This window comes from Homalodisca vitripennis, chromosome X, assembly GCF_021130785.1.
Source record: "Homalodisca vitripennis isolate AUS2020 chromosome X, UT_GWSS_2.1, whole genome shotgun sequence".
In the NCBI taxonomy this organism is placed as follows: Eukaryota; Metazoa; Arthropoda; class Insecta; order Hemiptera; family Cicadellidae; genus Homalodisca; species Homalodisca vitripennis.
Genome location: NC_060215.1, coordinates 103,281,776 through 103,304,612, shown reverse-complemented (window position 1 = coordinate 103,304,612; position 22,837 = coordinate 103,281,776). Strand labels below are relative to the sequence as shown.

Sequence of the window (22,837 nt, the reverse complement as noted above, 5' to 3'; positions counted from 1 at the left end):
ACGGAAATGACAGACTTTTTTCTAGGAAACTGTATCCATAAATTTTTAACTCAAGTACCAAGATTACTTAAACCTTATGGTTTAGGTGAATCTGAATGGCACTAACTGCATGGACTTGTATTTAAACCCTGCGTTGGTGTACAATATCCACATTTATCGCCCAAAACAATGTAGGACAAAAAATATATCCATCTTGTTGATAGCAATTCAAAATCTTTGAAACCTACCGATCAAACAATTTGTGATATCCAAGTATTTCTGTAACAATTATGAAGACGGAGGACACAAAAGTTTAGTGACTTCTGTAGATGGAGCTACCCTGCCATAAATTACGTGTATTAATATATTTTACTTTTTAGGAATACACCTCATCCATCACATGTTAAAAATTGAAGGCAGACTTTTAAAAAGCAAGTTATTACTCACATAGGTGTAAGATGCTCCAGGAAATCTTTATCTACACATTCAGTCAGCCTGATTAGTTTCTCAGGATTGTACTGAGGAGTGTAGAACTTCTCTTCTATGTGCTGTAGGTGACACTGTGAGTACGCCGTTGATATATGCACAAAAGCCTGTATAAACATAGTCGTACGATTAAGCCTCTCATAAGTTTCTTTTCTATCTAAAATATTGTATATGTTTAAAAATTAGAAAAAAATCAGTTAATATTCCAAATATAAATGGACAGTTGAAATGGTTATGCAAGTTAAAATTCAGATTAATAAAAAATAAATAGTTACTATAAAAAATAAATAGTTACTATTGATAAAAGTAGTAACTTCTATATTAAGCCTGTAATTTAGTTAGGAAGTTAGGTATGGGAATTTCGGATTATCTCAATAAAAAGGTTGATGTATGAATTCCATTAGATTTATTGTGCAGCAAAAACACCACTTTTAAGGATATTATGCAAGTTTACAATTTTGTTAATTTAGTAAAAACTAATTCCTATATTTAAGATTGAAAAAATGTAAAAATATTCCTTTTGTATCAGTAAGAAAAATAATACTAGACTATCGTTGTATTATTTTAGGTAAATAATAAATATAACCAATACAATGAACTGAGTAGCTGGAAAAGAACATTTTCGTTCCTTGGGTACCCGGACGAGATGATAATTTAATGTACAGTGAAACCTTTATATACAATATCAGTGTTTAAATATAAATAAAATCTTATAAAGTTTAAATATTCAATATAAGTAAATTTTTTTACATTAACTGTTTATTTTTCGGTGGAATATTTGAAATAATATCACACCTAGATCTGACAACTAGTAATCCATTGTCATCCCTAAACAGCCATGGATGTAGACAGACAGCCAAGAACGTGCATTTATGCAAAGTGACAAAATATTTATATATAATTGTAATCGCATGGCACATGCCATCAATGTTAACTAAAAATAAATTAAGATGTAATAAACAAGTGACAAGAGCTCACAACCTTTGCACCCTTCACATCCCATTGTAAGGACGGAAAATGGTGGCTGGCCACTTGCGTATTGTCTTCTACAGAGCCAACGATATCTACCTACGCATGCTTAGTCGGGTCTGACAATAATTATTTATTTTGACGATTCTTCTGAAGTTAAAATCATATTATATTATATTTAAGCATTTGTTGTTTTTAATATGAGCTTTTTGACACAATGTTAATACTTTCAATGTTTCAACATTTTTTGTATTTTTTGAGATTATACTTCAATGAGACATGAATGTTATTTATATCTAACGTATAAATAGTCTTCAGTCTGTTAATGTTCTTTTTTTCTAGTACCTCAATTTACTAAATATAAAGCCTTCAATCGTAATGTATAAGAATATTACAACTGTATATCTTTGAAATTCTTTTACTATCCAAATATGAGATTGCACACTACTTAATTCACAATAAAATAACTTACTATTTAATTGTTGATTAAAACTCAAAAAAATCTGGAAAGTAGGGCATTTATACAAATATGGTCAATAATTATTTTTGATAAATGCATTCATTCATCAATTACGAGAACATTGAACGTACACCATTTAATATTTACTCTATTAAACAAACTGTTTTATAGTAATTTTCTAGTTTTTACCCAGTATTTATTATTTTCTTTAATATTTTGCCTCATAGATGAATATTCTTTCAAGATAAATGAGATTATACAAATATGTACTTAATTATCTTAATAAATACGAGAGAAATAGTAGAAATATGTACGGAAGAATACAAATGAATAAATTATTTCATTATGCTTTGTTGGTTAAAAAGACAGAATTTGTGCCAAAATGTAACATAACTAGCAAGTAATACGTGTACTTGTTTAGTTTGTTCCTACACTCTGTGATGTTTAACGTCATATCACTTAAATACAAAAATATCCTGCCCTATTCAGTGGAACTGGTTTCGTTACTTTTAGTATATCATCATAACAAATATCCACATAGTACATGAAGTTGATCATGTAGGCATTCACGGTTATGGTTATATAATTAACGATGGTTTTAATTTATTTAATTTATTTTTAATTTTAAAATAGGCCTTGTGCATCTAAGAAACACTGTCACATGCAGAATATTTCTTATCATTCCAGACGAGACTGTACAGTCAAGGAGAAAGGACTGCCACGTAGTTGACCTGAAGGAGTGCCAATGACAGGTTCCAAACCACTGTGCCACTCCTTCAGCCAAGTCTATTGAAAATGGAAATTTTATTTTGCATAAATCAATTCAGTATGGAATTGTAAAGGGCTAGTCAATAATATACAATATTGAAACAACAAAAGAAGTAATTTGAAGGATGACACAGCATAATGGCACACGTATTTTTCATTAAGAAGACAACAGGTTATTCGTTTAGTAGTTTATTTCATCTACCAATACAATACTGAATACAATAGGGTATATGCTTGCTTACTGCGTTCACAAAATGTCCGTGGATTGTTTGTAAAGATACACATTTTTACTCATTCAAAACAAAATGAAGTACCGAATTATATAAATGTTATAAATGAACAGTGAATCACATTTTATATTCAAATGTATTCGATCTATTACACTATGAACTGTAAATTAAAACACTAATAGTTTCATTAAAGATTTTTCCACTATTAACATGTCTTATAAAGATTAAATAAATCGATTTTATTGGGATTTTTGGTTTGAATATATTTACCAAAATATAAAAGGAATAAACATTGAGCAAATGCAAATATTTTTCTTCGGATAATGATACTGTAATTTAGCCTTCCTTTGAAGAAATTCTCATAATTTCCTTTACCAAATACTGTCAGTGAAAACATTCAGTTTTCCATTATTTCATCAGAATCTTTTTAAATTTTTGCATTAAAACGTGAAACTTTACAACTTATTGATGTTATTTTTGCCTTTTATCGTTGACAAAATAGGGAATAAATCATCTTATTTTAATGTTACAGTTGAGTTAATTTTTTTAGTGTATCTTAAATAAGTTTATGCTGAAAGAAGGGAGAAAACACATCACCACTTTGATTTCCAACTATTTCCACTTCTCAAGAAGCAGTTGTATTGATGATTCCTAAACCAATTTTTTTATGAGCACTCTGAATATTGTATTTAAATCTTTTCCTTAATATACACAATATTATTAACTCACCTCAGATAATAGACAATCATATACAATCAATTCATAACAAGTTGTTTTGCCAAATTTGTAGCAGAGGTTAATGCTACCGTGGTGACAAAGGTAGAATACATAGCTGTTTGCAAAATATCCTTGATCAGGATTATGGCAGAGCAAATGTTCAATGTTATACTGGTTCAATGTTGAACCTCGCCCGCTATTATGACCTTATTTTTAGAATCATAGAATCATGGGAGATGCCCCATTTTAAAGAATGTGCACCCAAACACTTTTCAATTTATCCTTACTTTTGCAGGTTATAAAAAAAATAAAACTCATACTTTTCGTATGACATTGCTTAAATATTAAAAAATGTACACTGTACAAAAAGACTACAATGTGTTTAGATGCACATTAATTATTATATTTTTAAAATTGGACACCATCCATAACAATACAAATAAAGGCGTGAGAGTGCATGAGGTGTAACATTGTTATCGTGGGGAAAAACAAGATCTTTTCGCTACGGCTGCTATTAAAAATTTAGCCGTACAAATGGACATTTTGTTACTGTCCATAAAATATGTTTCCTTTGGTTGTGTACATTAAATTTGGAAACCCATCATAGACATGTTTAATTACAACAATAATATCAAACGTTAATGAAAAAAGTGTACACATTTTGTTTTTTGTTGAAAGTAAAAGAAAAGGATTAAAACTTGTTCTAAGCTTGTAAAACATACCACTTTGCATTTTAAATATTTTGAATTACTATGTAGGTACCCGTAAACTCCTGGAGCTTATTCCACACAATTTCCAGACTTCCAAATAAGATTACATTTACTCACATATGCCCCCATCCCTCTCATCTTACGGGTTTAGTGAGTACAATCTAAAGTATAAATTCAATTTAATCATACAATGTTTACTCTTTGTGAACAGAAAGTCGCAATCCATGTTAATAAACTATCAAATTGTAATTTAGTTAGAACAAAAAAACCATAAACATTTTGGATATGCATTACAAAAAAGGGTGATTAAAGTCCCCAACATTAACCTTACAATAATAGATAAATAACAAAAAAAGATAGAATATACAATACAACAATAACATTTTTGCTGATGCCTGAACACCAGAACAGTGTTAATAGACACATAAAAACTATTATTTCATAAGCGTAATACGTTTTGAAATATCTGGTTTTACGAGCAATAAGAGGTTGTAACCGGTTTACTACTCCATTAGCGAATATGAAGACGGGAGAAATGTGCAGTTGAGTGTGTAGGGAGGGAGTAAACCGCTAGTTGCCTGGATAGCCTTGACCGTGGCTTTGTGGCTGTAGCGGGCTGACCTACTCACAGACTTTCTACTGGACTGGTGACCTTGCTTTCATTCACCAGGTCACTGGACTGACTGTCCCGCTTGATGGTATAGGCCTAGCATACCTCCGTGTCATAATGTAGTTACTGAATTCACATCACTTGTATTTAAATGACGCAGGTAAGAACACTTATTATAACACTTTGTACTGTACAAACTATAATTCGAATATAAATTACTTAGAAATTGTTATATTTTAAATTCAGCCATACAAAGCTTAATATAAATGAATGTCAGTGTATTCGGTCATTACAATAAAAATATAATAAATTATTCAAAAGTATTCCCTACGAGGCTACAGAGTGAGAAAGTTCCAGAACATTAGTTATCCATAAAATGTAAATAATGGTTAATTTCATTCATATGTAATTTAGATCAGTGTTAAAAATGCATATGACACACTTATTGAATACAATAAATCGGAATAAATGTGTTAATTTACCAAGCAAAATGTTTTATTGAAATAAAAATTAATATTAGTGTTTATTTGTAAGCCTTTTTAACTTATTTAAAGCTAAATACTGGTTATTACTGCTTTATATGGGCTTTCGACCAACATAAATGTAATTTAATTATCAATACGAACCATTTGACTTTGTATTCTTGCAGTTAAAACATACGTATCTTAACACTTCCATTAAGCAATGGTTCACATTAAGTTTTTCATATTAAAATACGATACATTTTATGAGTCTTGATTGTTAAAATATATACATGGGTACATCAAATGACTAACTATATCAGACAATCTCTAAGTGATAATATTCATATAATCATCAATGGTAAGGCCAAATTTAATTTTTAATGAATGGAAATTGTTTTAACTCACCTTTAATTTGGTCATTCCTTGAGCCAGATCTAAAATGGCTTTTGTTCCTACAACATTGATGGAAACTGCTGTTGACAGATCTTCGTCGAACCTAAAATACAAATAATTTTGTTTGTTAAGAGGACATTAAAAATTAAAATTTCTCTATAATATAATTATATAAAGTAATACGTTATTTTCTGTATTAAAAAATACAACACAAACTTGGATGTCCATACAAAAGAGGACTTCCTTGAAAAAACATTTAGAGTTGGTTTGAATCCCCTTACTTTGGGAAACGTATGATGATTCTGAAACTGAAAATAACAAAAGGCAATTCCATTTGATCCATGTATATATATATATATATATATATATATATAATATATATATATATATATATATATATACATTTATATATCCCAAATTTACATTTCTATCTGCAACTGTTATAATTAGGATAACTATTATAATCAAGTATCTAAACCGACAAGAAACCCTTTGTTTTAGTATTCATAATAGTCTCTGAGTATTAAAAAAATATATTCTGCAAAAACAGAAAGTGATTTAACATATTAAAACCTTTATATTTAGTAAATATTTATCTAGAAACACATTTTCAAACAATTAAATGGATATTATAAAAAAATGAAAATGTCTGTGGATATAAACTGAGTTGACAAATTATTTGAAAACTATATTAAAACATATTTCTTATTAAAATTCGTAAGAGATCAAATTGGAGAGACGATAAGAAAGACGAAAAATAAAACCCATTCCCCCCAAGTCGTAAAACCACAATAACAAAACCATATGTTTTAAACTTTAAAAGTGTACTATAACAACTACTAAACGAACTCAAACAAATTTAAAATAAACCTTAAAATACACTCAATACCCATTTACCAATTGAATATCAACAGCACAACATCACGTAGCTATAGTAGGAAGGATTGATTCAATTTGAATGTTGCATTTGGGTCCTGTTCACCTTTCTTTTATAAAGTATGAGGCAGCGTCAAAAACCAGACGCTGCAATAAAAAGAAGGTTGGACTGGAGCCAAATTGAACATTCAAATGCATTTAGTAAAATTCAAAGTTCATCCAAAAGTTCTTAAAATATCTAAATGAATCACAACTATAAAATCATGGGTGCACATATTATTTGATAAGACATTAAGTTCAACTTTCTGCTGTCTTCTAACATTTATTTTTCCTATAGGTTATTAAGAATGTTAAATATTTCATGGGAATATTACTTGAGAAGTACTGAATGTGCTACTGGACTGAATTAATATGACCTTTCTGCCTCAGTAGAACACTTATTCAAAGCCTATTTCATGCTTAAGTTTAGCAAGTAGTAAATAGTCGTAATACATGCATGAGATAGTTGTACAAGTTGAAAGGGAATTTCAGGGAGTTGAAGGGGACAGTTTATTATAATTTGGAATTATACCTACCAGGACTCAAATTGAATTACTAGTTCAGTCATTTTTAACTTGGGCGGCAGCATATCAGCGACAACACGAATCTTGTATTGCATTAGTGAATAAGTGTAATGACTATAAATGATAAAAAAGATGTGGGCTTTGTATTAGCTAAGCATGACTATTACTCTGCAAGTATTATTAATTAAAAGCCCAGTAGCAATCAAGGATTACTAATTCTTATTAATTGAAAACTTATATCAGAACTACAGAGATTTTGATCTGTATTGGTAGACTATGAATATAGTTTACATGCCAAATTCCGTCCCATCAACAAATAAATATGACTTGGACACGTTGTCAAGTGCCAGTGCGGATACCAAAAGCATCGTATATCTCTAGCCTCACAATTAAAAATTCTGTCCTTCAGTACTCTGGATTCATGTTTCAGTATAAACTTACTTGTATCATGAACTAATTAAAACTATATATTATACTTTAGAGCAGTAAACTAAGTTAATCCTGAATGATACTCAATTGTTGAAATCAAAGAATAGTCCCATTGGCATGGTAAATATTACATACTAGATTTAGATGAATGTATAATATTACTCTTATTTTGGAGGCAGTGTTAGAAGAAACTTCTCTTATATTCCTAAACTCTTAGATGCCATAACTAACCTGACAGTAGCTGCCACGTGGAAGACAACTGTGACTGACTCCAAGAGGAACTGTTTGTTGGCCTCAGAGAGCCCAAGCCCTGGTAGAGTGCAGTCTCCTGATATAGCCATTACCTTTATACGGTTCTTGTCTGACACGCCCTTCAGAATCTGAAAATTGGGTTAAACACAGTTTTAATTGTTTATTGCATATTATTAATTTAGATGTAAATTATAACAATTTAACATTCGCATTAGCCTGAAAAAATAAAGAATAGATCCATTCTTTTGTAAGAAATCTGCTTAAACATTTTTCGCTGTAATCTATTTCGTTTCATTAACACCATGTTAAGCTTTTATACTTAACAAATTGAAGTTGTCATTTTACTTGTTCCAACAAGTACAGATTGAAGAAGACTGAACCAAGCATTGGCACCACATCGGGAACTAACAACCTGCTAGATCGAGACCATACTTAAAACTTTGAAGATAACATATCAGTCTCTTCTTTATGATTTGTGTGCATGTGTGCATATACAACATTATTATTAGTTGTTTGTACCAAACATCTTCGAAGAATCGAGTAGATAAATACTATACAACAATGGGTAAGAGATTTTTCTGTCAAATTTAAATGAGATACCTCAACTAAATTCTTGTTAATTTACCTGTAAAACACAAATTTAAATGTTTTTTAATTAACATTCAACAAATGGTGATTTTGACTTGTTAAGGTAGCCTACAGAATATATACGTTGAATTTAGGTCTAACCTGAAGTCTGAAGGGAATTATCCCTCATTTTTATTTCCTTTTATATGATATAACATGATAATAATATGATAAAATAAAAATTGAGTGAAAAAAAACGATATTATGTTACTGGAAATAAGTTCCCAACAGATGATCGTAGTGCCAATCTTACTGCGCATGTTAATCTTGGTGTGATTCTCACTTACATTTTTATTCTCACACTTGGGGATATAAAAATATGTATACACGTGTTATAAACATTATGTAGTACTCATGTATGACTTTTATGCTTACTGTTTTCACGACCAACTTGGATATTCTTCCTTGCAGGGTATGATTTTCATTTAACTACTTTTTACGTTTATACAAGTTTAGGCCTGCATGAAAACTACAGTAATAAATTCAATTACGTTGGATACGTTTTTTTGCAGTGAAAAATATATCTTTGATTCTAATTCATTAATTTTTTTATGTCAACATTTCAGTTAATACATAAGTTTAATAATTCAAATTATTTGGTCTATATGAATACATTACAGTTTAAGCCTATGATAGACTTATAATAATATACTTTTTATTTTAAATATGATGTTACTGTCATGTCACTTACAGGATCGTCCATCATGGCTTCTAATCTCACTTGGGAGTTTATGTCCCTCTTGCTTCTTATCAGTAGCAGGATTTGGCTGATGTGAGGACATGATCGCAGAAGTTTTTCTATCAGCACTTTGCCCAAGAAACCGGTTCCACCAGTGATCAGCACTGTGGCTCCTCGATAGAAATCTTGGATCGGTGTGACTGAGTCTTCATTTAGTGCCATGGCCTGAAAAATATGAAATCGTTACTTTGGACTTAAGTTACTCATTCGATATATTTTTTAAGTAAAAACTGTTATAGGCTCGTTGCGGCTTTTCCCGTAGCATTTAACATTGTAGTGTTGGCAGTAACCTTTACGTTGGTATTTTTCTGCTTCCAAATATTACTAAAATATATGATAGTCAATAGAATAAGTCACCGTTTTCATATTCGAATACTGCAATTGGACTGTTACTTCGTGGGTACAAAGATAGATATTTACACAACAATATATAACGCAAAATTACATTAATTCATATTGGTAAAATTTTTCAGTTTTCAAGCCTAAGCACTGAATATTTATGGAAATTTTGTCAGGAATTGATACGTGGGTATTATCGAGGTTGTCCATGAGTTCTTACGATTGGTTATAAAAACACAAAATAACTCGTTTTAGGAGTATCTATAGGACCAGCGCAGGACCCTAATGGCGATTTTATTGTTCAACAATTCTGAATGTGATAAACATTCACATTAAAAGTATCTTTGTGTTTCATAGATATCCACAGTTAGGCTATGAAAATTTAAACCGTCTTAACAAGTACGTGATTAAATGTGTATATTAAGTTCCATGTAAATTCGTTCTGTAGTTTCAAAGACTTTGTGATGAGTCAATCACTGGTATAGTTCTTAGTTTTTATATAGATTTCTCTTTTTATCCTATTATTTTGAAAAATTCTTATAAAATTAAAAATTTTGTAAGACTAATGATCTTAATAACTTCACAAGCTGAAGTTTAAGGAGAGCAGTACAGTGTGACATGCACATAATAATATACTGAGAACTATAGTTAATTTTGACTAGATAAAGTGACGACAATGTACTTCTACACAGAATTCTAATTTGTATTCTTACATTTCTGTAAAATAGCAGAAAAAAATAAAGGAAATAAGAAAAAAGAACAGATGATAGGAAGGGTACAGGATATAAAATAATTTTAATACGAGTTCAACTCCTACAGAAACGGTGCACTTTAAATGATACGGAATTGAATTTTTAAAGAGTTCAGTAATTACCTTTGTAAGACTGAAAACCTCTCTAATTTTCGATAATCCATTACAGATCACCTACTATCCAGTCCTTTTACAATACTAGATCCTAGGATTATTCTAAATCCTACTTTTAATCCTATTGAAAATATAATTAATATACTTGGACAAAATTTCAAAGATAATTATTTTTTGGGATGTTGTGTTGAAAGTATACAATTTTAAACCTTGTGTAGCATGTGGAAAATGTTTGAGGTAACAGTCTTTTTAAAATTTTTGATTTTTAATTTCTAATCACGATTCTTTAGAAGAAACTATTTACAAATTTATAGAACATTAAATTTCCTATAATTTGCACAGTTTAAATCTCAGCTCTGATCAAATAATAACCAAGATTATTTGATCCAGTTTAGTAAACATATAACCAGTTTAAATGTGAGATTAATTTTAGAGTTGTCAAAAATAACATAACAAATGTAGTAACTGTATAATGTCAAATAGACGATTTTATACATTCAATACCTGAAGAATGCTAAACTCCTAACCTTTTAATCTGAGGTCCGATAGTATGTTTGACCATTCAAAAACTGTCTTCATGAAATTTGCGGATTTACTAATGCCTCTTCCTCTGTCAGATAACAACAAGGAAGGAAATTACAAAGCAAGAACAAGATAAAGCGATGTCCTCTTTCGTCACCATTTTGATAAACACTGGCTGGGTAATATGGACTCGTAACAAGTGTAATACATTAATGAGACACTATGTCCGTAATAGTTCTTAATGGTATCAAAAGTGGAATTACAAAGATAGGGTATCCCAATACCTTTACTGACCTTGGAAAAGTTTAAAGCGTGACTTTGATATCTGCTGTGTAGAATAGAAGAGTAGGCTAATGTGATAATTACATATCATAACTCTTACGAAAAAAGTATAGAGATAAAAACTGACTTTTAAACTTTAAACTTTGTTTTTCTTAACTGAGGCCGGTGATAATATATTACTGGCACACACAGTGTTCTCAATACTTTGATACCCATTGTACTATCCTACAATACAATACAATAGTACGTAGGATATTCAATTCCTGTGAAAAACGCCACATTCCTACCTGTAGGGCATTTAGTAAATAAAGAATTCGTTTCTTATAGCCTTTAAAAATGGCTTGACGACAACATTTTATCCCTAAATGTTTATAGAACAAAATATTTGCCAATATCATTGAAGGATGCCACAAACTACCATATGGAGATAGTGTGGTGACGATTTTGCTGCAAACTATATAATAATTTTCATCGCACAAATATTTATGGGTAATGTTTGACAATCGTTGGAAATGGAATGAGATATTCATTACTAAAAATATAAAAAAAATGAGGAATTTTCATTTTGCGTTTAGGAAACGTGTGGAGGTTTAGAGTGAGAGATTAAAATTACTGCCTTTGTGTACGTTCAATCTTTATTTTATTTTGGAATTGTCAACTGTGGAGGAGTATTTATAACCTCTTAATCTAGTTTATAAAATTAATTTTAAAAGTAGGAATTAAAAATTCAAACGTTTTCCAACTTTCTTTCACGGTTTAGCAGTCCTGTTCGTCCGTAAATGTTTGATAAAACTATTTTTAATTCATACGTATTACCTAACCAAAGTAAGTTTCTAGTGAAGTTTTTACTTCTTTTGTTTCAGTTGTCCACTCTTATCTTTTAATACGTGATACACTCAAAATGTCGGGATAGCATCCGTTCACATTAGCAGATTAATATTGATAAGAAAATATTGCCCAAATATTGTATAGAAATGTAAGTATAATCCCCCCCCCCAAAAAAAAACACTGTAATAGATTTTCTGTTGGTATAGTCAGAAGCTCTCATAAGTGTTACATTACGCCCAATGTTATTATTATGTTTTCAATTTCTATACATAATTTGCATTGATTATTTTTATATCAAGCATCTTAAAATATATTTGTAAATATATACCATTAATATTATCATTATATAATCAATTTTATAACATCAGTATTACTCGTAGTAACTCAAGTCTATGCTAAGGTTTATAGCAAATGCCCCATGTGAGCTCATTTTCAAATCGTGTTTATGATAAATTAACCAATAATTAATTGTACTATGTACGTGTTTTTTCTTTTACTTCGCAATGGGAATTTAAATCTTTCTGTATTTCTGTAACAGTGGTCATTGTTGGCCATTGCCGTGCTACATCGAATAATATAGTTTGGTGAGTTTCTATAATTTTTAGCTCTCAAACATTAGTGATCAGCCTTTAGGAATGTTATATTTTACCGATCGGTAATGTCTCCAGGGATGTTTTTCGTTTCTCACCATCTGAACAAAGGTACTACCACCTATGGTGCTCATTCTGATGGCCGGAGGCATTATTGTCAGCCCTTTTAACTAACTACTAATTCCTACTAGGCATTTTTTAAATGTTTGGCCTTTCAAAAGTGTACTTGTTTAAATTTTTTTTAAGTTACTTTATTAAGTTAAGCATTTTCCTTAAAAAACAACTAATATTGTGAAGTGGCTATGGTAAACGTTTACCCACGGATTATTTTAGTTATAAGGTTTCACCAAGACATTTGATAATTGTATTATTTTTCAGAAATAATACGATATTTTTTCTAATTTATTGTTTTTACGCCATATACTAATACTACAACTAAAATTAACTTTTTTAAACACTTATGTTCACAACTTTATTATTTTATAACCAAAAGTGGGCGACGGTGGCGTCAAGCAGCTGGTGCGGAAAGTGTAACAAAAAAGAGTTATTTGTGTTTAAGAATCCTGAGTCATATTCAAACAAAAAGATTTTTTAGAATAATAAGCTGTTATTTTTAAAACAGAATCAAAAGCAAAAAATCTAGAAATTGAAATACATTTTGCTACTTGTTCACAATAGTGAAAGCAGTAAGTGAAACTTAGTATGATTCAGCTTCATGCAGGGCCCCTTCTAGACTGTGGTATCAGCCTTATAACTTTCTATCTCCATATATAAATGAACAGGTCCTATAGATGATAAAGCATGTTTTTTTTAAACAAACTTTTAAGTAACAATGTAGCATTTAAAACAAATTATTTAGCCTACTTGATTTATATTGATGTTTTATTTTAATGATTTAATTTATTTTTACTTAAAATAATTTTATATTCAAATGGTAGGAAAAAAGGATGAGAAATAAGAATTTATCACTAAAAGGTGATGCAGTGAAGATTTTATGAAGTTGGAAAATCTATGCTATTATAATAACGTATAACCTAATCCGGCCGGCTTAGCGTTTAATAACGAAGTTTTTGATTTCTTATGATCATTGCTCACGTCTGATGTTTTTATACCTTCACATAAATGAAAATTAACATTTAATCTATTTGATTGTAATGCATATTACAAACCTAATAAATGAAGTAAATTTTATTCTTTTACAAATTGTTGCTTAACATCAAATGGACATAAACTGAATACTGATAGGCTCTATAGAATTTTCAACTGATAACTAGCATAACTACATTTCCGTAAACTTACCTATTGAAATATTGTTTTTTTGTTTAAATTATACAACATTACCGGTTCCTTCACTTTATTAGAAACATTAAACAATTAGACCTTCCTTAACTCCATGGAGTAATTGTAAAAAATTTAAAGTAATCAGTATGCAGACGACGGTTATTGTTTAAACCCAAACCTTGTTTGTATTCAACAAGTGACAGCTGATTATAATACCTGAGCAGGAACAAAGGTGTATAAAAATAGAGAACGGGTCCCCGTGTTTTACTACACTGTGTTGCAATTTGATATGTTGATACACCCATTCACATGAGTTTTAAAATACTATTTAACGAAGTAGGCTTACTTGTAAAGATCTAATGCGTTTCTATCGCCAGTATTGATAGCTTAAATTTAAAACTTATTAGTTATTCACAACTCACAAAACATGAATTTAAGTCCTATAAGAATACGGTAAGCTCTTAAACTGTTGGTTAGTAAAAGCACATCATTTCTGCTTTTTATGAACAAAATTTTATGACTGTAGACGATGAAAAGGAAGATTCTATTAATTGTTGCACAGCAGATACTAAGAAAGAGAATTCATCCGTTATTTATGAAGAACCAAGATCATTCAGTCATCGACATATTATTTTTTGTTATAGGCCGAGATTAAACGAAGTCTATCACTCGTGAGGCTTGAATAATTTAATTTCTGTCTGTCTGTCTCCACGAAATCTCGTAAAAGAATTGATCTCTAGGCTTGAAATTGTGCGTAAGGCTTCATTTTTGAATGAGGAACACTGAATTCTATGATGGTGCATGTCACTCTATAGGATTTGGCTAAGCGTCAGCAAATATTTTTTCATTGTTATTATGGGCAACTATGATGGCAACGAAAAAATAGCAGAATAAATAAACTTGCAAACAAACTACCTGTAAATACACCCATAGGAAATTTAATGATGTAATTTATTAACGAATGTAGCCTGCTTGTAAGGGCTCGGTGTATAGAAAATTATTATTTAAACACTGACTTCAAACTCAATTTAATAAAAACATCTGAACCTATTACGTGAAAAGATATGTTCAGAAAAACAGCACATATAATTTAAAATTTTGCATACAGTTTTCTATAAGAATGAAATCTAGAATGAGATTGAGAATGATCTGTAATTTTTGTGCAATTTTGTATATGACTTGTCTGCCCGAAGGACATATTGATAATGAAATGAGCTACAGATTTGTAATCTGCATGCAACTTCAGCTAAGCCTGTTACAACACGTGGTGTGACATATTTCATACTTTGTATTTATTTGTTTTGTGATGGTAATTCTCAAAATTGACTTAAAAGCTGTAGCAACCATGGAAATTATGTTAAATGTTTCTTGAAAGTACTCTAAGAGAAACGTATCAGTTCGGGTTTTAATGCGATAATTTACTGCAATACGAGTACACGTAAAGGCAAAAGAAACATTTACTAATTATATTCGAAATTAAAATTGCTAAAAATGTTGTGTTGATTATATCCTACATCGATTTTGGAATCCTCGAAACGTTATAATACACTTTGTTAAAATGGCTGTAAAGTATTGGATACTTTTCAGACACAAAGTTAAATGTATAGTAATGTTTATATAAAAATATTTTGCGATTATAACCTTCATATCGATAGTTGTATATTTGTGACGTGCAATCTATATTGAGCACAAAAATTACTCGAGTAAAACGCATAATATTAAGTCAAATGTATGCAGTTTTATTGTGACGTATTTATAGAATAAAACACCTCTGTAATTATATAATTTTCGAGTTCGCAAAGGCATATCCTAAAAGAACAAAACAATGACTATTGTTACGGTGTGGCCGTGTGAACGAATAAGAACAACAAGCATTGTATTTCAAGGAGGCAGGGTACGCTGTAGCACTGGGTCTGTTAGCACGTAGCAGTCATTGGCCTAAAAATACAACTGACGTTCACTTACTCACCTTTGCTAGGCCTTGCCAGTCTGTGAGGTTTTACCTTTCAATATTTGCTCAGTTAATGCATTTTCTTTTACGTCACGTCCTTGTTAAGAGTACAACCGGATTCTTGTTCAGTTCAACTACATTTCAAAAGCTATAAAGGAACAGTAATGTTTGAGATTTTCTTCATGCAAATACATGCGATACTTCAACGAATATTTTGTTGAATATATATATATATATATATATATATATATATATATATTGGTATAAAAGAGTATTATAGTGATGATGGGTATTGGAAGATCTAGAAAAACTTGAAAATAAATACTAGATAAAGAATATAAAACAAAAATTAAGGATTATGATTACCTACACAACAATATTTATTAACTGTAGCACATTTTGACTTTTTTTGCAAATATCGTGTAGAATTCATATAATTTCGTACATTAAGCTTGAAATAGTACACTATCTTGTTTATAACATTTACTGGTATAATTCGGTACATTTAAGTACACTAATTCGTTCAACTTTATATTTTTGTTAATCCCTAAGCAGAAGCTCTAGTGGTAAGTTATACGTGGGTCGAGTGTAGGTGCTCTGTACAGCCTTGAGTGATGAGAGGTTAACAGTTAATTCTTGCTTTCATGTGGCCATGTGTCTAGTGGCCAGCCTCTCACAATTTGGTGCTGCAAGAGTTTTAAATCCTACGGAACTACACATATATTACTGCATACACAACGAAGCCTACGTAGGAAGATGTAAAAATCAAATAACCTATCCGTAATAAATACCCTATGTATTGAAACATAGCGAATGTGAGAATAATATGAATGATACATACTGTAAAAAATGAAAATTTGATTACTGTTTAATTTGACTGTACAATTTCTTATATAAAAACATATATGCTTTATTTCTTGAATAAAAATAGAATAAAGGGTTGGATTTACATATTGGCTGAAAGGGCTATAGTCCAGGGCGGCAGAATTCAGTGAGCGACAAATTTTGGTAAAAAAGTAAAAAATAAATTATTCCAAAAGTTACTTATAATAAATTCGTAAACATAACAATTTGTAAATTGGAATTGTTTAAACAATAGTTCGCTTAATGTTTGAGATTTCCTTTATGCAAATGCATGCGATACTTCCACGAATATTTTGCTGAATATATGTATATATATATATATATATATATATATATATATATATATATATATATATATATATATATTTCGTAGTCCTAACATTAAGAGATATGGTTTGTTCCAGGACGCGACAGTATTCACCCACAAGTAGCCAGCCGATAGCTCTAGACCTCTGGGACTTGAGGGTATCGTTTGTCATCAATGTTGACAATTCAACCTATTTTATTTGAGTTTTATTACAAGCTCAGCGTGGCCGCCTCGCTGCCGCCGACGTCGCGTCGACCTACCGCGGTAACAAGGTAAGACTACATGGTTGGTGGGGATGGAGGGCGGCAAATTGTGGATAGCCTAGGGGCGGCAAATCTTAAAATCCGCCTCTGATAGAATATATATATATATATATATATATATATATATATATATATATATATATATAAATAAAATATATACAATAATGAATGTTACAAATAATTCATTTGAATCTAAAGCGCTCCATTGATTGTCATGTGAGAAGACAACATAGGACGTTCAGTTCTAATCATCTGCATATTCTCAATAACACTCATGACAAGAAAAAATAATTTGGATGTCCAATGCTTAACTAGTTTTCATGTGTTTGACGAGACTATCTTTTTCGCGATCCAAAATTGTGACAAGGGATGATGTGCAAATGATGTAAATCGGATATAATCTTTAGAAGATGCGAGTACTTGTGTGTTATTTAAATTTAAAAGGTAAGTGGAATTCCTGAGTATAGTGATTTGTTCATTGTTAATTTGACCAGTACTCACATAAGGAAATAGGATGACTCTTGTCTCTAAAGTAGACAACTTACGTTGTCATATTATGTTGTAAGATCACTTGGCCTGATATCTTGTCGCTTCAAAGTGTTGGGTTCTTTATAAGTTAGGGTCTTAAATTTATGCTGCTTATGGGGATTATGGCTAGGGTTTTCTGAGGTAGCAATATAAATGGTTTATATTGAAAACTGTACCTCATAAATGAATCTTAACTCCTAAAGTTATTCCTTCTCACTTTCTCCAGATCTAATCGAATCCTATACGAGAAGAGATTTATGAAAAACAAATTATTGCTCTGGAACTATTGTGTCCGTGACTAAAAGCTTATTGCCCGGTTGTGCCTATTGTAGTCAAGAAGGGCCGAATAATATCCAAAGGTAAGCAGTGTATAAAGAGCGCCAATAAAAAGAGGAAACGTCCATACAATATAGGTGACTAATAAGATAAACATTCATGATTAATGAGATAAGAAAAACTGTTTATCATGCAGTTTAAAGTTACTCTCACTGACGAGTCTGTATCCAGAGTTTTCAGGGACTTTGAACATAAGCAATGTGGAGATAGCAAATATAAAAACTAAAATTAACAGCTTTAATTCTTAATTAGGCGTCGACATATGAAACTAATTTCCAGAAAGTTGAATGAACTGAAGATTAGAGATTTTGTGGTTTTTTATTATTTTGGACTATATAGCCATTGGACGAGAATTCCAACATAATGTTCGTAGTATTACAACCAACACCAATGAAGACTGATTATCCTTGACTGATACTAGGACAAAATTATTACACTCTGGTCTCACCATACGTGTCAACTGTTTATGTTTTAGTCTCTCTCGTTACAGATAAATTAATGACAGGACTTAAGGACTTTATACACAGGACTTCACTTCTGTGTATAAATATTTTGATGACGAGCAATCGCGCGACGAACACGAGAAGATGAAAATATCTGAACACGGCAGGAAAGAGTTTCTTCTTTGTTATTACCATTGTATAATGATTGACGTGTTGTTTCTAGACGGAGTTCTGTGATGTTATACTGTACAGCAGAAAATGTGGGTCTAAGAGTTCCTGGATATAATTTTCGTGCATGAGGCACGTTCGTTAGTCCCTATTTATGCGATTGTTACCTGGTAATTAGTTGTACTCATATCGCAAGCACTTTGAAAAGGTCACAGTCTGGAGATAACGAATCAGAATTGTTTTTATGAGTCGTGTAAGTGTCATGTGACTAATAACTATGTAATCTACTCACATATTGTGTTTAAAGGCCGTAATTTCTAAAGCGTAGTATGCTTGCACCCAACTATTGTGGATACTTCGATTCCGAGAAGTCAACTGTTTAGGCATTATTGGGGAGTGAAAGTGTCATGTGACTAATAACTATGTAATCTACTCACATATTGTGTTTAAAGGCCGTAATTTCTAAAGCGTAGTATGCTTGCACCCAACTATTGTGGATACTTCGATTCCGAGAAGTCAACTGTTTAGGCATTATTGGGGAGTGAAAGTATCGGTGTAGTGTTGTGGTATAGAGTGGGAAGTGTACGTGAAAATAGATAAAGTGATAATAAACATATTTTATTTAACTTTAGCCGGATAATATATTTTTATCTGAATCTGCGTTTATCGTTCAACAGCGTCGCTGTATTTAGCAACCCCTCGCCATTTGAAAGTAAATATTTAGACTTGTGGTAGTCATTTGGTTAGAATACTCTTTTCTTTTTGTTATAAACATTTTAATACCGACGCAAATCTGCTGACGTACGTTATTTTTATAATAACGACAAACGTGAGCATTCATTACTATCCAATACCTGCTTAGTTATAAGTGACATGCGTCATGGTATCAATATTCTTAAAGCTGAAATCTAATTTGAAAGAATTAATATATATATATATATATATATATATATATATATATATATATATATATATATATATATATATTACTGCCATTCGTAGCATTATGAAGTAGGTAACGAGATGCATAGTCATAATTACAGAAGAAACTTTCAGTTTGATCAAATCCATTTGAATATTTCGCAAATATTGGCCCACATTTATAACACCCTGTTATTTTAATAAATAACACAGAATAAGACTTTAATATAAAACCCGAGGAAATGCTAGAGAGCCCCATATATTATGATATTTAACAGTACAACATAACAATTTTAATTCTTATCTTTTACATTTTACGTTGAACACCCACTTTCAGTATAAATGTAGTAATATCCGTTACAGGAATTGGCCTGTCTCAGCCAAGAAAACAAAATCCTAATTAGTTTGGGATTGTTTTTCAGGCGAGATTGTGGTAGCAAAATGTTAAGAGAGCAATACTTCGTGTTCAATATTTTGTGGCCGTCTCGTCGTGTTTAAAAGCATTTCTGGGTTATCAGATTTTATGGTCATCAGCATCCTTGTGGGTTATTTTTAATAAGACAATTATTTGGGGTACATTGCGATGTCACAAGAGAAGTGTTCAGGATTAAGGATATTAAAACTATATTTTCGGAATAATGCTGTGTCAGTCAGCGCAATTAGTCTCAGGTAAGTATCAGTACATAATATCAGAGAGTTGTAATACATGATTATTATCAGCTTTTAAGGTTAAGATATATTTATTAGTGTATACCCCCTTATACTTCGGTATATTCCATACTCAAACCCGGATACGTCCCTGCAGTTAGTACAGTGACCTTAATATATGCAATTCTTGTGTTAAAGATTAACTTTTAAATTTTGAAAATTGATACTTCTTATCGAAGACTATTTTTAAAATAGTGATTTATATATTTAATATACTCGCTGCAATCTGGATATCTGATATATTTTGCAGTCACGGTCGAAATTGAATACAACTAGACAGAGAGATAATCGGTTCATGTAATGTTCGTAGTTAGAAGATGGATACAACAATCCTAATAATCTGTCTAACAATACGGATAAAACATTTTGGGATTTAATATAAATAAAGTGTAAACACACACATTTTAGTAAATTTATGTCCATAATATCAACAAAATATCTGGTTCATGTCAACCGTCTGCTTATTTGTGTAGGCTATTTCATTCATGCAAAACACACTAAAGATAATAATTAAAACATAACATTTATCCAAATTCATAGGTACTAACATATCTATCATTTAATACGGTACCTGCGAATACGGAAGATAACTTATACTCTCGAATATTGAATGAGAACTAAAACCAAATCGATCCAAATATCTTATCAAACACCTTAGGGCATTAATTACTTTACTTTCGTTCCACTTTGAACGAACACAATAGACAGTAAAATAATCATGTCACGCTACATGTCAATGATGATATATATTCCATACACTTTTCTTTGTCAGATTGGAAATTATGAATTTTACGAGCGTTGATAACGTTTATGATCCCTATTCCATGGTCAGCTGTGCATGAGTCAATTTATTATACAGCTGATAAGTTCAAGTCATTCTACCCACGTTTACCAGTACCTATATACCAGTATATATGTTGTATCATTGACACTACAAATAATCGAGAAGAAATATTAAATAAATATGTATTTATGGCATATATAATTTTTTAATGATGTCTAAGAAAATAATGAAAAAGAAAATGGGGGTTTATTAAACCATTACTATTTTAAAAATTAGAACAATCAATACTTTGGATCATTTAAGAGATACGTACAGTTTTTGGTGCTTTAACCAATAGGCTCGTCCTTAAACATAATGATAAGTGATAATTAAGAAGAAGTAAACCTTGAACGAAATTAAATTTCATTTCATTGCAGTATAACAATATTTTCAAACAAAAAGCGATGTTCAATTATTTACACCATCATAACACCAATCGGTTGCTCATACCTTGTTTGCTGTTCGGTGCGTGTGTGAAGTTCGTTGGTACTCTGGGGCAATCAGGACACTAGGCTGGGATCGCGATTATTCGGTTCTGGTCGTGAAGGTCCGTGTATAATCCATTGTTGGAGGAGCGAAGACGAACGACTGTCCTGGCGGAAATCGCGCGACCCACTGCCGACACCACCGCCTCCTAAATGTGAACCGCCGCGCCGAGACATACACCGCTCGGCTACACTCCGCGCCGACTTTCTACTATCGCTGACGCATCGCCGAGCCACGCCACGCAGCGAGTAGTACCTGGAGCCTGTCCCGGTACACCGCACCGGTCCCCAGTCTCATCTAGTTAGCATTCATTAGCATATAGACTACAAGCTGTGCGGCAGACGGCCTACGGGCCGGCTCTATTACATATATAGACGGCTTGTTTAATTTACGTACACCACGGTCTTATCCTTCAATCAACACGTGCAAATACGCAAATCTGCCCAAAAGCCTCCATCCCATATGAGTGGCGTATATAGAAAATTATTTTGGACGGGGCTGACACACGCTGTGGTTTAGAAAATACTAAATACCTTCCAGAAACAGGAGCTCTGAAATATTATTCCTGGAAATTGTTGAGTTTTACGACATCACGTGTTTTAGTATAAAGCATTATACTTGGTGTAATTTTAATGTTAGCCTTTGAAAATTTTCGTGAGGGAGATAAAACTTCCTGAGCCCCTCCCCCCCCCTTATATACGCCCATGTCCCATATAAACAGTAGCCTACAGCCCTAAATAGCATTACTCTATCAAAAGTGAAACAGTCTTTTGAATGAACCGCATTCAAACAGTTACATAAACTTGACAGCCGGCCATCACGTAACATACAAACAATATCATAATGTTTGACCCTTTTTGTACTTTTTTGTGCCTCACATGTAATAAGCTGTAAATTAATATAAAGTAGGACCACAGGTCTTTGCGGAGAAACGAAATGTTCACGGAACTCTCCTACTTATGCTTCCTATTAATAACTTTCTCCGTGACTAGCCAAACACGTCATTTATGTATTACAAAACATACACGATCGTGCGTCATTCTAATATACAGCAAAAGCT

General features: G+C 31.5%; 1 protein-coding gene across 1 annotated transcript in view; it reads right to left on the bottom strand.

Moving 5' to 3' along the window:
* The window catches only part of LOC124369762 (fatty acyl-CoA reductase wat-like), a 45,329-nt gene extending 23,345 nt beyond the window's left edge, over positions 1-21,984 (bottom strand). Inside the window, exons 1-5 of the mRNA XM_046827842.1 lie at positions 21,742-21,984; positions 9,225-9,437; positions 7,886-8,034; positions 5,799-5,889; positions 427-572 (exon numbers count right to left, since the gene is read on the bottom strand). Coding sequence (XP_046683798.1) covers positions 427-572; positions 5,799-5,889; positions 7,886-8,034; positions 9,225-9,434 — 596 coding nt within the window. The 5' untranslated portion in view covers positions 9,435-9,437; positions 21,742-21,984. The remainder of the gene's footprint in view (positions 1-426; positions 573-5,798; positions 5,890-7,885; positions 8,035-9,224; positions 9,438-21,741) is intronic.
* Positions 21,985-22,837: the final 853 nt, after the last annotated feature.